The sequence below is a fragment of the Heteronotia binoei genome, chromosome 4 (assembly GCF_032191835.1).
Source record: "Heteronotia binoei isolate CCM8104 ecotype False Entrance Well chromosome 4, APGP_CSIRO_Hbin_v1, whole genome shotgun sequence".
Lineage (NCBI taxonomy): Eukaryota > Metazoa > Chordata > Lepidosauria > Squamata > Gekkonidae > Heteronotia > Heteronotia binoei.
This window is the reverse complement of record NC_083226.1, coordinates 184,388,027-184,401,027: the sequence shown is the minus strand read 5'-3', so window position 1 is coordinate 184,401,027 and position 13,001 is coordinate 184,388,027. Positions and strand designations below refer to the sequence as shown.

General features: G+C 50.7%; 1 protein-coding gene across 1 annotated transcript in view; it reads right to left on the bottom strand.

The window, feature by feature from the left end:
* The window catches only part of LOC132570200 (zinc finger protein 420-like), a 47,992-nt gene extending 35,732 nt beyond the window's left edge, over positions 1-12,260 (bottom strand). Inside the window, exons 1-6 of the mRNA XM_060236633.1 lie at positions 12,108-12,260; positions 9,555-10,055; positions 9,096-9,279; positions 2,735-2,811; positions 2,387-2,513; positions 500-619 (exon numbers count right to left, since the gene is read on the bottom strand). Of these exons, the coding sequence (XP_060092616.1) occupies positions 500-619; positions 2,387-2,513; positions 2,735-2,811; positions 9,096-9,279; positions 9,555-9,977 (931 nt within the window). The 5' untranslated portion in view covers positions 9,978-10,055; positions 12,108-12,260. The remainder of the gene's footprint in view (positions 1-499; positions 620-2,386; positions 2,514-2,734; positions 2,812-9,095; positions 9,280-9,554; positions 10,056-12,107) is intronic.
* Between the last annotated feature and the right edge of the window lie 741 nt (positions 12,261-13,001).

The following is a 13,001-nucleotide window of genomic DNA, read 5'->3' as shown; positions in this document are numbered from 1 at the left end:
GGCCCAAAAGGAAATTTGACTATGGAAGTTTGTTATCGTACACCAAATCAAAAGATAGAGGGCGATTATAATATGATGGAAGGATTAAAGACAGTGACTAAACATAAAACTCGTCCTCCTCATTTCTCTGATCATCCTCTGCTGGAATAAATAGAGAGGCCCTTTTAGTACCAGGGAAGTTTGTAAGGTCCAAAGCCATCTATGTGACTACATAAGGAAAGTATTGACGGCCCCTGGGCCTCATCCAGCTTGCCTGATCTTAACCAACTTTCCCCAGAATATCTAGTATTGAAGGATACCTCACACTCCCTCAAGAGCCACAGCAGAGCTCTTGCCCAGAATGAGTTTCCGCACCTCCAGATTTCAGTCCCCAGAAGGCCACCCTCCCTCTCTCCCTCCTTACTCAGAGAGCTTTATGCTTGTTGCTCAGAAGGAAACCAGAAATCCCCTGTGGCTACTCCTTGCCTCTTCCCTTGACATAACCATAAAGGGTACTCACTCTCAGCCAGCTCATTTGGGAAGGAAATATGCTCTTCGGATCCTCTTGTTGAACTCTCCAGCCTTTCTCTGGATGCATAGGCATGGTCTGTTTCCACCACTCTCTTTCTTATACTCATTTCTTTTGCAGAAAGAGAGAGAGAGAAAGAGACTGATCATTCTTATATGGGAAAGGAAAGAAAGTCAAGAGTAAAAATTCTTCTGGAAGGATGAAGTCGTGGTCAAGATCAAAGTGATGAAGAAGAGGAGGAGGAGGTTGGATTTAAACCCTGCCATTCACTACCCAAAGGAGTCTCAGAGCAGCTTACAATCTCCTTTTCCTTCCTCTCCCCACAACAGATGCCCTGTGAGGTGGTGGGGCTGAGAGAGCTCTGACAGAAACTGCTCTTGAGAGAACATCTCTGACAGAGTTAGGACTGACCCAAGGTCACTCCAACAGTTTAACCTGGAAGAGTGGGGAATCAAACCTGGTTCTCCCAGATAAAAGTCCACTCACTGAACCACTACACCAAACTGGCTATAAGAGATACGGATCTCTGAGGCAAAGCACCCCCTCCCAAGGGTTAATGTGATTATTAAGTCGCCTGGTCCAACTTTAAGGTGTTTGCGATTTGTGTCTCTCTGCAGCATTATCTTCTTCAGGGCCAGACTACAGAATGTGGCAATAGTGAGGACTCCTCAGTACAACAGGAGCCCCCTTTAGCAGAAGGAATATGAACTGCAGGCTTGTCAGGATTCACAGCCAACAGCTAGGGCAGAGCCACCGAAACCCTCAGCAGGTGACCATCAGTTGGCTGTCCCCAGCCCTCCAGTATCACCCACAAAATTAGAGCGCTGCAGACGGAGGCTGAGAACAGAGCTACAGACAAGACGGCAAAGTGCACAGTCTCCTGGCCTGACGCCAGCTGCTTGCTGATAACAAAGATAGGTAGTTGCAGGATTGCTCCCAGGCACCTCGCTGCAAGCATGATCCTTAGCCATGGGCTATAAAGCCAGCCAAGAGAGGCTGTCAAGCATGGATACAATGTGTACGAAAGATGCTAAGCAACCAACTCTGCCTTGCTTGGCTTCTGGAGCCCTGACCTTGGACCAAAGAACCCTGTCTTGCTCGACTTCTGGCACCTGATACTTGAAATCTGCAAACCACCGCAACTAACTTTTCTTCTTTTTTTTGTTGCCGAGCTGCAGAAACTGTGCTGTTTAGCGATGTTTAAAAATCTTTAATTAACTTTTATATATCTTAAAAGAGGGTCTGCATTACTTGTGCACACTCTCCTCCTGTGCCCACTCAACTGGGTGCTGCTTGGGTACAAAGAGTGAGGACTCAGGGAGACCCAGGCTTCGGTTCTGCACATGACCGTTTCCAGATCACAGGCAGCTGTGTTGTATAGGTCAGCCACAGAGAAATAAGGATTTCTGAGGGTTCTCATCCCCTTTGACTCAAGCCAGGGCACCTTCTCCGGTTGAGGGCTGGCCACAACACTGGCCTCAGTTGCCCCTGGGCAAGTACACACACACTCAAACACACGAAGCTGCTTGCTACTGAATTAGACCATTGGTTCATTGAAGTCAGTCTTGTCCGCTCAGTCTGGCAGCAGCTCTCCACAGTCTCAGGCAGAGGTTTTTCACATCACCTCCAACCTGATCCTTTTAACTGGAGATGCTGCTGGGGGTTGAACCTGGGACCTCCTGCGTGCCAAGCAGAGGCTCTGCCAGTGAGCCACAGTAACATTGTGAGGGCTATAGCTGACCCAAGGCCATTTCACCAGGTGCAAGTGGAGGAGTGGGGAATCAAACCCGGTTCTCCCAGATAACTGTCCGCACACTTCACCACTATACCAAACTGGCTCTCAAACTTGCACCTTTGGCCCCTATGAAAGATCCTTACCCAGAAAGGCCACGCTCCTAGAGTTCTCCAGCATGACTTCCCTGTACAGAGCTCTTTGTCCTGGATCCAGCAGGGCCCACTCAGCCTCCGTGAAAGAGACGGACACCTCCTCAAAGGAAAAGGGACCCTGGAAGAAAAAGCAGATTCCCTCCTCAGACATCACGCCAGGCAGAGGTGGCACCAGGGAAGGGAGTCGTCTGGGAAGGTACAGGGACAGACAGAAGGAACGGGGTTCAGAGGAACTCTCACTCACACACCTTGTAGCGACTGCAGGAGCAAAAGCCCCCCCCCACCCCCAGAAAGGAAGAGGGCCCCAGGCTGTCCCCCCTCCCTGCTCATCTCCCCTACCTGGACTGGAGCTGCAGCAGTCGTTTTCACATCTCTGAAAAGAGGAACCCTCAACAGCATCACTTCACTGCTTCTTACTGAGATGAAGGAAGAAGGAAGAGAGTTTGCTTGTTTCTTCCCTCCTGCACACCCCCCCCAGGAGTCTTAAACCTTCCCTGAGCAAATTCTTTAAAACTTTTTACTACATCATGGGAGAGGCAGAAGAGAAGCACCAGGGACCTAGAGCGAGTTAGAGCGATTCCTCAGTGGAACAGGCTTCCTCCTGGGGAGGTGGTGGGCTCTCCTTCCTTGGAGGTTTTTAAACAGAGGCTAGATGGCCATCTGACAGCGATGAAGATCCCGTGAATGTAGGGGGAGGTGTTTGGAGTTTCCTGCATTGTGCAGGGGGGTGGACTAGATGCCCCTGGAGATCCCTTCCAACTCTATGATTCCTTAGTGGAACATGCCTCCTTGGGAGGTGGTGGACTCTCCTTTCTTGGAGGTTTTTAAACAGAGACTAGATGGACATCTGACAGCGCTGAAGATCCCGTGAATGTAGGGGGAGGTGTTTGTGAGTTTCCTGCATTGTGCAGGGGGTTCAACTAGATGACCCTAGAGGTCCCCTCTAACTCTATTATTCTATGATTCCTGAGCATTAGAGCAGTTCCTCAGTGGAACAGGCTTCCTCCTCGAGAGGTGGTGGGCTCTCCTTCCTTGGAGGTTTTTAAACAGGGGCTAGATGGCCATCTGACAGCAATGAAGATCCTGTGAATTTAGGGGGAGGTGTTTGTGAGTTTCCTGCATTGTGCAGGGGTTCCGACTAGATGACCCTAGAGGTCCCTTCTAACTCTATTAATCTATGATCTATGAGCTTTGGGGATTCAAAATGCTGCCAAAATATTTCAAACCTTTATGAGATGTGGGGCTGGCCTGGGAGGAGTGAAGGGGGTGGGGGATGTTGAAATGACATAGCATGACATGTTACCATCACATTCACAATCTACCAGAGAGAGGGCCTTCTCGGTAGCAGCCCCCTTCTTGTTGAACCAGCTATCGGAGGACGCGAGGGCCTTGTGGGACTTCGCCCAGTTTCGCAAGGCCTGTAAAACACACTCTTCCAGCTAGCCTTTAAATAATCTAGAGTTATCGTATTGCGGGAGCAAATGTAAGAATACTGAAGGCATCGGAAAGGAAACAAACTTATATCAGCACCAGATTGTTTTAATGATTGATTTTTAAATGGTCCTATTAATGTCATGCTGTTTTTAAATGGATTGTTTTCATTTGTTGCTGAGAGCGGCCCTGAGCCTGCTTCTGTGGGGAGGGCGGGATATAAATCAAATCAAGCAAATTCAGCCCAGATGTGACTTGAGTGCAACTGGAAACTTGAGAGTAACAGGAATGAGTTTTCAGAGTGTCTTTTGGCAGCTCATGTTACAACCAGGCTTTCAACCAGATGCAACATAAACACGACATCACACCTGCCCCAAGCCCCCCCCCCAAAAAAAAACAACTGCTAGGGTGTACCGTACGCCTAACGCACCGGCCAACGCCTTACCGTCCCTGCTCGAGGCGGCGACAGGCTGGGCGCTGGAGCACCCAAGGCTGATAATCCTGGGTGACTTCAACGTCCATGCTGATGACCCGTCCTCCAGTCAGGCGACACTGGGACTCTCTCAATTTGTTGTAACCCCCACTCACCAGGCAGGACACATGTTAGACCTGATCTTCGCGGCCGGGATTGTAGTGAGCGATATAACCGCAGAGGTAGTGCCATGGTCGGATCACTTCGCCCTCAAGGCCCGTGTAAATATGCCCCCCCAAACCTGTTTAGGCGAAGAGCCGATTATGGCTCGCCCGCGGAGCCAAATAATAATAATAATAATAATAATAATAATAATAATAAGTTTTTATTTATATCCCGCCCTCCCCGCCGGGGCAGGCTCAGGGCAGCTTACAAAGACATGATGTGATATCATGAAATAACAATACAGGTAAAATCAATTCATAATATAATTACAAATACAAATATAAATTAATGTTAAAAAGCTAAAACAATACGATGGTGCTACAGTCTCTATTTAACCAGGCAGCGTTGTATTCGGTCTGGTCACGTCTTGAAGGCTTCTTGGAAGAGGGCAGTTTTGCAGGCCCTGCGGAACTGATTGAGGTCCCGCAGGGCCCGCACCTCTTCCGGCAGCTGATTCCACCATTGGGGCGCTTTTATAGAGAAGGCCAGCTCCCTAGTTGTTTTAAGTTTAGCCTCCTTAGGCCCAGGGATTTCCAAAAGATTTTGCGAACTGGAACGCAGTGCCCTCTGGGGAACATATGGAGAGAGGCGGTCCCTGAGGTAGGCAGGCCCTTGGCCATATAGGGCTTTATAGGTAATAACCAGCACCTTGTAACGAACCCGGTATACAATTGGCAGCCAGTGCAGCTCCCGCAGCCTAGGCCACACGTGTTCCCACCGAGGTAGTCCCACTAGTAGCCTGGCTGCTGCGTTCTGCACTAGCTGTAGTTTCCGTGTTCGGTACAAGGGCAGCCCCATGTAGAGGGCATTACAGTAGTCTAATCTCGAGGTGACCGTTGCATGGATCACTGTTGCCAGGTCACCTCGCTCCAAGAAGGGGGCCAACTGCCTTGCCCGTCTAAGATGAAAAAAGGCGGATTTGGCAGTGGCCGCTATCTGGGCCTCCATTGTCAAGGAGGACTCCAGTAGCACTCCCAAGCTCCTGACTTCACGCACTGGTACCAGTGGCGTCCCGTCAAAAGCTGGAAGGGGAATCCCTCCTTCTGGGGCGGTGCGGCCTAAGCAAAGGACCTCTGTCTTCGCTGGATTCAGTTTCAACCCGCTCAGCTTGATCCAATCAGCAACGGCTTGCAATGCCCGGTCCAGATCTATAGGGGCATCAGCGGCCCGGCCTCCCATCAATAGGTAGAGCTGGGTGTCATCAGCGTACTGATGACAACCCAACCCATGTCCCCGGGCGATCTGGGCAAGGGGGCGCATAAAGATGTTAAATAGGATTGGAGAGAGAACCGCCCCCTGAGGCACCCCACAATTAAGCGGGTGCCTCCGAGACAGCTCTCCCCCAATCGCCACCCTTTGTCCCCGACCTTCAAGGAAAGAGGAAAGCCACTGTAAGGCTAACCCCTGAATCCCTGCGTCGGCCGCAGGGCCGGAACGGTTCCAGATGGCTCTGCGGGATCCCTGGCCCCCTGGCGACTCCCTCGATGGCTTGATTGAGACCTGGAATAGCCGGCTCTCTGGGGCCATCGAGGAGATCGCACCTCGGCGCCCTCTGCGACCTCGGACTAAGCTGGCCCCGTGGTACACCCCGGAATTACGCCAGCTGAAACAAGGCCTTAGACGGCTAGAGAGGCAATGGCGGCGTACCCGTGACGAGGCGATTAGAACATCCTATAGGAAGTTTATGAAGTCCTATGAGATGGCAATCAAGGCCGCAAAGAAAACATACCTTGCGGCTAAGATTGCATCTGCAAATTCGCGCCCAGCCCAATTATTTAGAATAATTCGGAACCTGACTACATTGCCTCAAGGCAATTCAAAAGCTAAGGAATTGGAGATAGGCTGCGAGGCCTTTGCGAAATACTTTGCAGATAAGGTCCAATCGCTCCGCCCGGACTGCCCCGCCAATTTAGAGGCAGTAAGTGGACTCGAAGCCCAATGCGTGTCTTCGGATTTAACTCTGGATTGCTTCGACCCGCTCAGCTTGGAGGAAGTCGACAGAATTCTTGGCACTGCACGATCCACGACTTGTGACCTGGACCCATGCCCCTCCTGGCTAATTAAGGCCTGCCAGGAGGAATTAAGATATCCTATACGGGATATTATAAATCGATCCCTTTCAGAAGGTGTTTTTCCAACACCCCTGAAAGAGGCATTGGTCCGCCCTCTCTTGAAAAAACCGTCATCAGACCCGGCCGAATTGGCACACTACCGGCCGGTCTCAAATCTGCCCTTTTTGGGCAAGATTATCGAGAGGGCAGTGGCGATGCAGTTACAGGAATTTCTGGAGGACGCTTCCGTCTTAGATCCATGCCAGTCCGGCTTCCGCCCGGGTCATGGGACGGAAACAGTCCTGGTCGCCCTCATGGATGACCTCCGACGACAACTGGATCGAGGCGGCTCGGCGGTATTGCTGTTGCTAGACCTATCGGCTGCGTTCGATATGGTCGACCATCAGCTGCTGACCCGCCGCCTCGCCGACGCAGGAATTCGGGGGCTAGCCTTACAGTGGCTCTCCTCCTTTCTTGACGGTCGGGGACAAAGGGTGGCAATCGGGGGGGAGCTGTCTCAGAGGCACCCACTTCATTGTGGAGTGCCTCAGGGAGCAGTTCTCTCCCCGATGTTGTTTAACATCTTTATGCGCCCCCTTGCCCAGATTGCATGGAGGTATGGGCTGGGTTGTCATCAATATGCAGATGACACCCAGCTCTATCTACTGATGGACGGCCGGACTGGTGATGTCCCAACAAACTTGGACCGGGCATTACAAGCCGTGGCTGACTGGCTCAGGCTGAGCGGGCTGAAGCTGAATCCGGCGAAGACTGAGGTCCTTTGCGTGGGCCGCGGCGGGCCGGGAGGGGAGATTACCTTACCGGCCTTTGACGGTGCGCCACTGGTGCTACTGGAATCCTCTCTATCAATGGAGGCCCAAGTAGCTGCCACTGCTAGATCCGCCTTCTTTCATCTTAGGAGAGCGAGGCAGTTGGCCCCCTTCTTGGAACGCACCGACCTAGCAACTGTGATCCACGCAACGGTCACTTCGAGATTAGACTACTGCAATGCCCTCTACATGGGGCTGCCCTTATACCGAACACGGAGGCTTCAGGTAGTCCAGAACGCGGCGGCCAGGCTGCTGGAGGGACTACCACGGTGGGAAACTGCATGGCCTGGGCTGAGGGATCTACATTGGCTGCCGGTTGTTTACCGTGTTCGCTATAAGGTGCTGGTTATCACCTTTAAAGCCCTATATGGCCGAGGACCTGCCTACCTAAAGGACCGTCTCTCCCCATATGTGCCCCAGAGAGCACTGAGATCCAGCTCACAGAACTTACTGACAATCCCTGGGCCAAGAGAAGCCAGGCTGAGGGCCACTAGGGAGCAGGCCTTCTCGGTGATAGCCCCTCGTTGGTGGAACGACCTTCCGGAGATGGTGCGAGCCCTGCGGGACTTGAACCAATTCCGCAGGGCTTGCAAAACATGTCTCTTTCAGCTGGCCTTTGAGATGGAACCCGACTAATCTGATGAATGGACATCTAGTCATCTTGTGGATATCACGACTACAGCATTTAGCACCCATTTTATATATGTATTGAATTTTTAAATAATTTTACTGTAATTGATATTTAAAATTGTTTATGTTGTTTTATGATTCATGGGATTCCCATGTTTGTTAGCCGCCCTGAGCCCGCCTCGGCGGGGAGGGCGGGATATAAAAATAAAATATTATTATTATTATTATTATTAGGGGGAGCAGACCATCCCCTTCCATAGTTTAGCTTCCTGTTTCCCACAGCAGGCTGCCAGATGCCCTTTTAAGTTTGGGCTCAGAAGCCGCATTCCCCCATTATTACTGGACCCCGGAATCTGGTTTTCAGAGCTCTGCTGCCCCAGAAAATGGGGGCTCCTTTGGTTTACTGAGTGGAATGGCTCTCCCCAGGTTTGTCTGCCTTTTCTCTTTAAAGGGGCCAGCATACCTTCGGGACCGCCTCTCCCTGTATGAGCCCCATAGGTCTTTAGGATCAGTGGCCCAACACCTCTTGGTGATACTCGGCCCCAGAGAAGTCTGTCTGGCCTCAATAACGGACAGGGCCTTTTCAGCCTTGGCCCCTGCCTGGTGGAATGAGCTCCTCTTGGGAGATCCGGGCCCTGCAGGATTTAATTCAGTTCCGCAGGGCCTGTAAAACAGAGCTCTTTCGCCAGGCTTTCAGCTGAGACAGTGAACATCACCCATCACTCCTTATTGGCCTTCCCCTTCTCAGTCCATCCCTGCTAGACCTGGACAAGAGGCCATGTTTGTGAGGCAGAATCTGCCATTCTAGTCTCTATTGTTTTCTGAAATTTTGGATATTTTATATACATTTTAACAGATTTCAATTGTTGGTTGTTTTTATGATGTAGCCCACTCTGGCCTGACCTACGGGAAGGGTGGGGTAAAAATGGAACAAAATAACTAAGTAAAGCCACCTTGAGTTTCTCTTCTGGAAGGAAGGTGAGATATGAATATTTAAATGAATAGGAGGAATCACCATGAATTTGCGTGATCTCCTTTTAGGGGCATCACAGTGAGTGGACATGGAGTGCCACAAATTAACTCTGTGTTGCTTGAAGAAGGATTTTAATTCTCTTCCTCACCCCCAACTAGTTTCTCCCCATCAAATCCACAGTGTGCCACGGTTGCACCCAGCCACGACAGGTCTTTACCACAGCAGAGGGCATCTTGGGCCTGCTCCGTGGCCTGCGCCCTCTGCCCTTGCTCCAAAGAAGCTCCTTCTGCCTCAGGAATTGCAGCTTCTGTCTTCACGGATGGTGCCCACATCTGAAACAGCAGAAAGGGAGAGGGGTAAGAGATGGAATGGAAGAGAGACCAAGGAAGAGAACTTGCCCCACTCCCAGACTCTGCACCGTCCCATCAGCAGATCTGGTCAGTTATCTGGAGGGATCACAAATTCTCTAGTAGAAGAGTCTGTGAAAGAGCCTGTTTAATCTCCCATTTGGATGATTAGCACTCGGACAGATGTCTGGCAGGGAACCTTTGGGAGAAGGCCGGATATGATTGCTGGAATTGGACATACCTGGATGGAGTCCCCTCACCTGTTCTGCCTGCCTCTTCTCCTCTGCCTGACTCAGGAGGAAACCTTCGGCCAGGGCCACCGCCTGGGAACTGGTCTCTGGCCCACATTCCCTGACCCAGCTCTGCATTGCCTGCGGCAGAACAGTCAGGAACTGCTCCAGGATCACCAGGTCCAGAATCTGCTTCTTGGTGCGCCTCTCCGGCCTCAGCCACTGGCTGCAAAGTCCATGGAGCTGGCTGCAGACCTCTCGGGGCCCATCGGCCTCCGGGTAGCAGAATTGCCGGAAGCGTTGGCGATGTACATCTAAGATGGCAGTGATATGATCATGGATAATTGGCACCAGGCGTTCCCAGAATTCAACATCACTCACGGCTTGGGTGGGATGGAGGCTTTCAGTTGCTGCCTTGCCAGTCCCAGGTCCTTCTGGGTTCTGCTCTTCCATCTCTTTCCCCTTCTCCCAGGTCACCTCTGACTGGGTAAAGATGCCTTTAGTCCCTTGGGTATGAAGAGTGGTGTCTCTCTGGAGGAAAGCAAAGTCACAGACAGTCACATGAAAAGTCAAAGGGAATGCAGATACAGCACTGCATTCTCCACTGCAGGGGAAGCCAAAGTGCTTGGCATTCCGGCTAGCCAATCAGCATGAATGAGTCATCCCATTAGATCCCATTTGGGCCTCCTTTCTGCATTAAAGTTGGAAGGGACCTCCAGGGTCATCTAGTCCAACCCCCTGCACAATGCAGGAAACTCACAAACACCTCCCACTAAATTCACAGGATCCTCATTGCTGTTAGATGGCCATCTAGCCTCTGTTGAAAAAACTCCAAGGAAGGAGAGCCCTCCTCCTCCCAAGGAGGAAGCCTGTTAGAATCATAGAAGAGTTGGAAGGGACCTCCAGGGTCATCTAGTCCAACTCCCTGCACCATGCAGGAAACTCACAAACACCTCCCCCTAAATTCACAGGATCCTCATTGCTGTCAGATGACCATCTAGCCTCTACTTAAAAACCTCCAAGGAAGGAGAGCCCACCACCTCCCGAGGAAGACTGTTCCACTGAGGAATCACTCTAACAGTCAGGAAGTTCTTCCTAATGTTGAGCTGGAAACTTTTGATTTAATTTCAACCCACTGGTTCTGGTCCTACCTTCCGGGGCCACAGAAAACAATTCCACACCCTCCTTTATAGGACAGCCCTTCAAGTCCTTGAAGATGGTGATTGTATCACCTCTCAGCCTCCTTCTTTTCAAGCTAAACATCCCCAGCTCCTTCAACCTTTTCTCACAGGACTTGGTCTCCATACCCCTCGCCATCTTCGTCGCACTGCATTCTCCACTGCAGGAGAAAGGAAAAGGAAAGGTCCCCTGTGCAAGCACCAGTCGTTTCTGACTCTGGGGTGACGCTGCTTTCGCAACATTTTCACGGCAGACTTTTTACGGGGTGGTTTGCCATTGGAATGGCCTTAGGTCAGTCATAGCTCTCGTAGGAGTTGTCCTTGAAAGGGCAGCTTCTGGGAGAGCTCTCAGCCCCACCCAACTCACAAGGTGAAACACTGGAACGGCTGCAAGTGGAGAAGCGGGAAAATCAAACCCGGTACTCCCAGATAAGAGTCCGCACACTTAACCACTGCACCAAACTGGCTCTCACAGAAGCTGCCCTATCAAGGGCAATGTGAGGGCTATGGCTGACCCAAGGCCATTCCAGCAGGTGCAAGTGGAGAAGTGGGGAAATCAAACCCAATTCTCCCAGATAAGAGTCTGCACACTTAACCACTGCACCAAACTGGCTCTCACAGAAGCTGCCCTTTCAAGGACAATGCGAGGGCTATGGCTGACCCAAGGCCATTCCAGCAGCTGCAAGTGGAGGAGCGGGGAAATCAAACCCGGTACTCCCAGATAAGAGTCCGTGCACTTCACCACTACACCAAACTGGCTCTCTCTCTTTTTTTCTCTCTCTTTCAAACAATTTTATTAATATTTTTCAAGGTTAGGGTTAGAATAAAAGAAAAGAGATAAAAATAGAACAATGGAATGATGGATAAGAAGAATTTGTCATGCAGAAAACATGACAAATAGCATTGCAAAATGAGACTAAAGAACATTTTTAACCAAATATAGAGTTTAAGTCTGTATAGAAAGCATAACATAACTCAAAAGGAGACCTTTAAAGATATAAAATCAAAATCATTTATATCGGATGTAAATATGTAACAGTAATAGAACTTGGGGAGGTGGTGAACTATAGACAATTTGCAGAAGGGATGAGGCAAAAACAAAGAAAAGGATAAAAGAAAAGAGAATAGAAGAAAAGAGAAACAAACAAACAACAATAAAACTAAACAAGATCAGGAATAATTGTGAAGCAGTAGGAGCCACTCCTGTGTCGAGAAAAAAGAATAAGGGACAGAGGTAGGATAATCACAGATTAAAAGTAAACCACAGACATTTGTGAAGAAGTATAAGGAGGAATTTCCTGAGAGGTAATATAATCAACAAAAGAAAACTGCAGCAGAGAAATTAGAGGGGTTAAGAGTGTCGTAGGTTGGACTAGATCTTTTCCATGCTGAAATGCTCCCCTACCTTAGCGAGCCAGATGGTAACAGAGGGAACTGCGGACACCTTCCAAAAAGTAGCTTTGGCTGCTACTAACAAGCTAACAATTCGCTCCTGTCGCACTTTGGGGATAGAGAGAGAGTCCCAAAAATTTAGGAAGCTGAGAGCAGGATTAAATGGAACCTGTTGAGATGTAATAAATTCGATCCAGTTTAAGACATCAGTCCAAAATGTCACTATCACTGAACATCCCACATCTGCGGCACTGCCTGGTTTCTTCACTGCAGAGGTGCTGCGGCTCGTGTGGGGGTCCTCCCAGCGATGTGCACCCGGTGTAGGAGGTGTGGCTATATCAGCATGCCCCGCCTCTCCGAGGGGAGTCACCTGGGGCTGTGATTGAGGGGCATTAGTGGATCATTCTCAGCTCTCTGCACCTTCTCAGCCAATTCTGAAACGTTTCCCCTCCCTTCTGCTGAGTGGGCCTTGGAGACCGGCTGGCAGCCCACCGTGGGAGCGCATCTGGGTCACAGGAAGGGGATGGGGGCGATTCCTATGCAGGCAGGGCCTCCCAAACCCCCCTTCATTGCTCATCTGACAAGGGAAAGGCCTCCTTTTCGTTTCTTGGGGGGAAGCTTTTTGCAGGTTAAGAGGAGCCGCAACCAAATGTCAGACGCATGCCTCAGGAAAGAGCCAGCCTGACCCAATTTTGTGGCCACGGAGGCGCTTTCTTCTCGACTCCCTTTCGTTCCCTCCCCCCAGTGCAAACGTGCCACCTAACGGGGTTGCCAACCTCCAGGTGGGGCCTCCAGTTCTTCCCCCGGGATGACCACCCACCTCTCGCCCGCAGAGGCCAGCTTTCTTGGGGGGAAGCTCTGACCCCGGAGGGAGGGAGGGAGGGTGGAAGAGGGGTGGCTTCCTCCT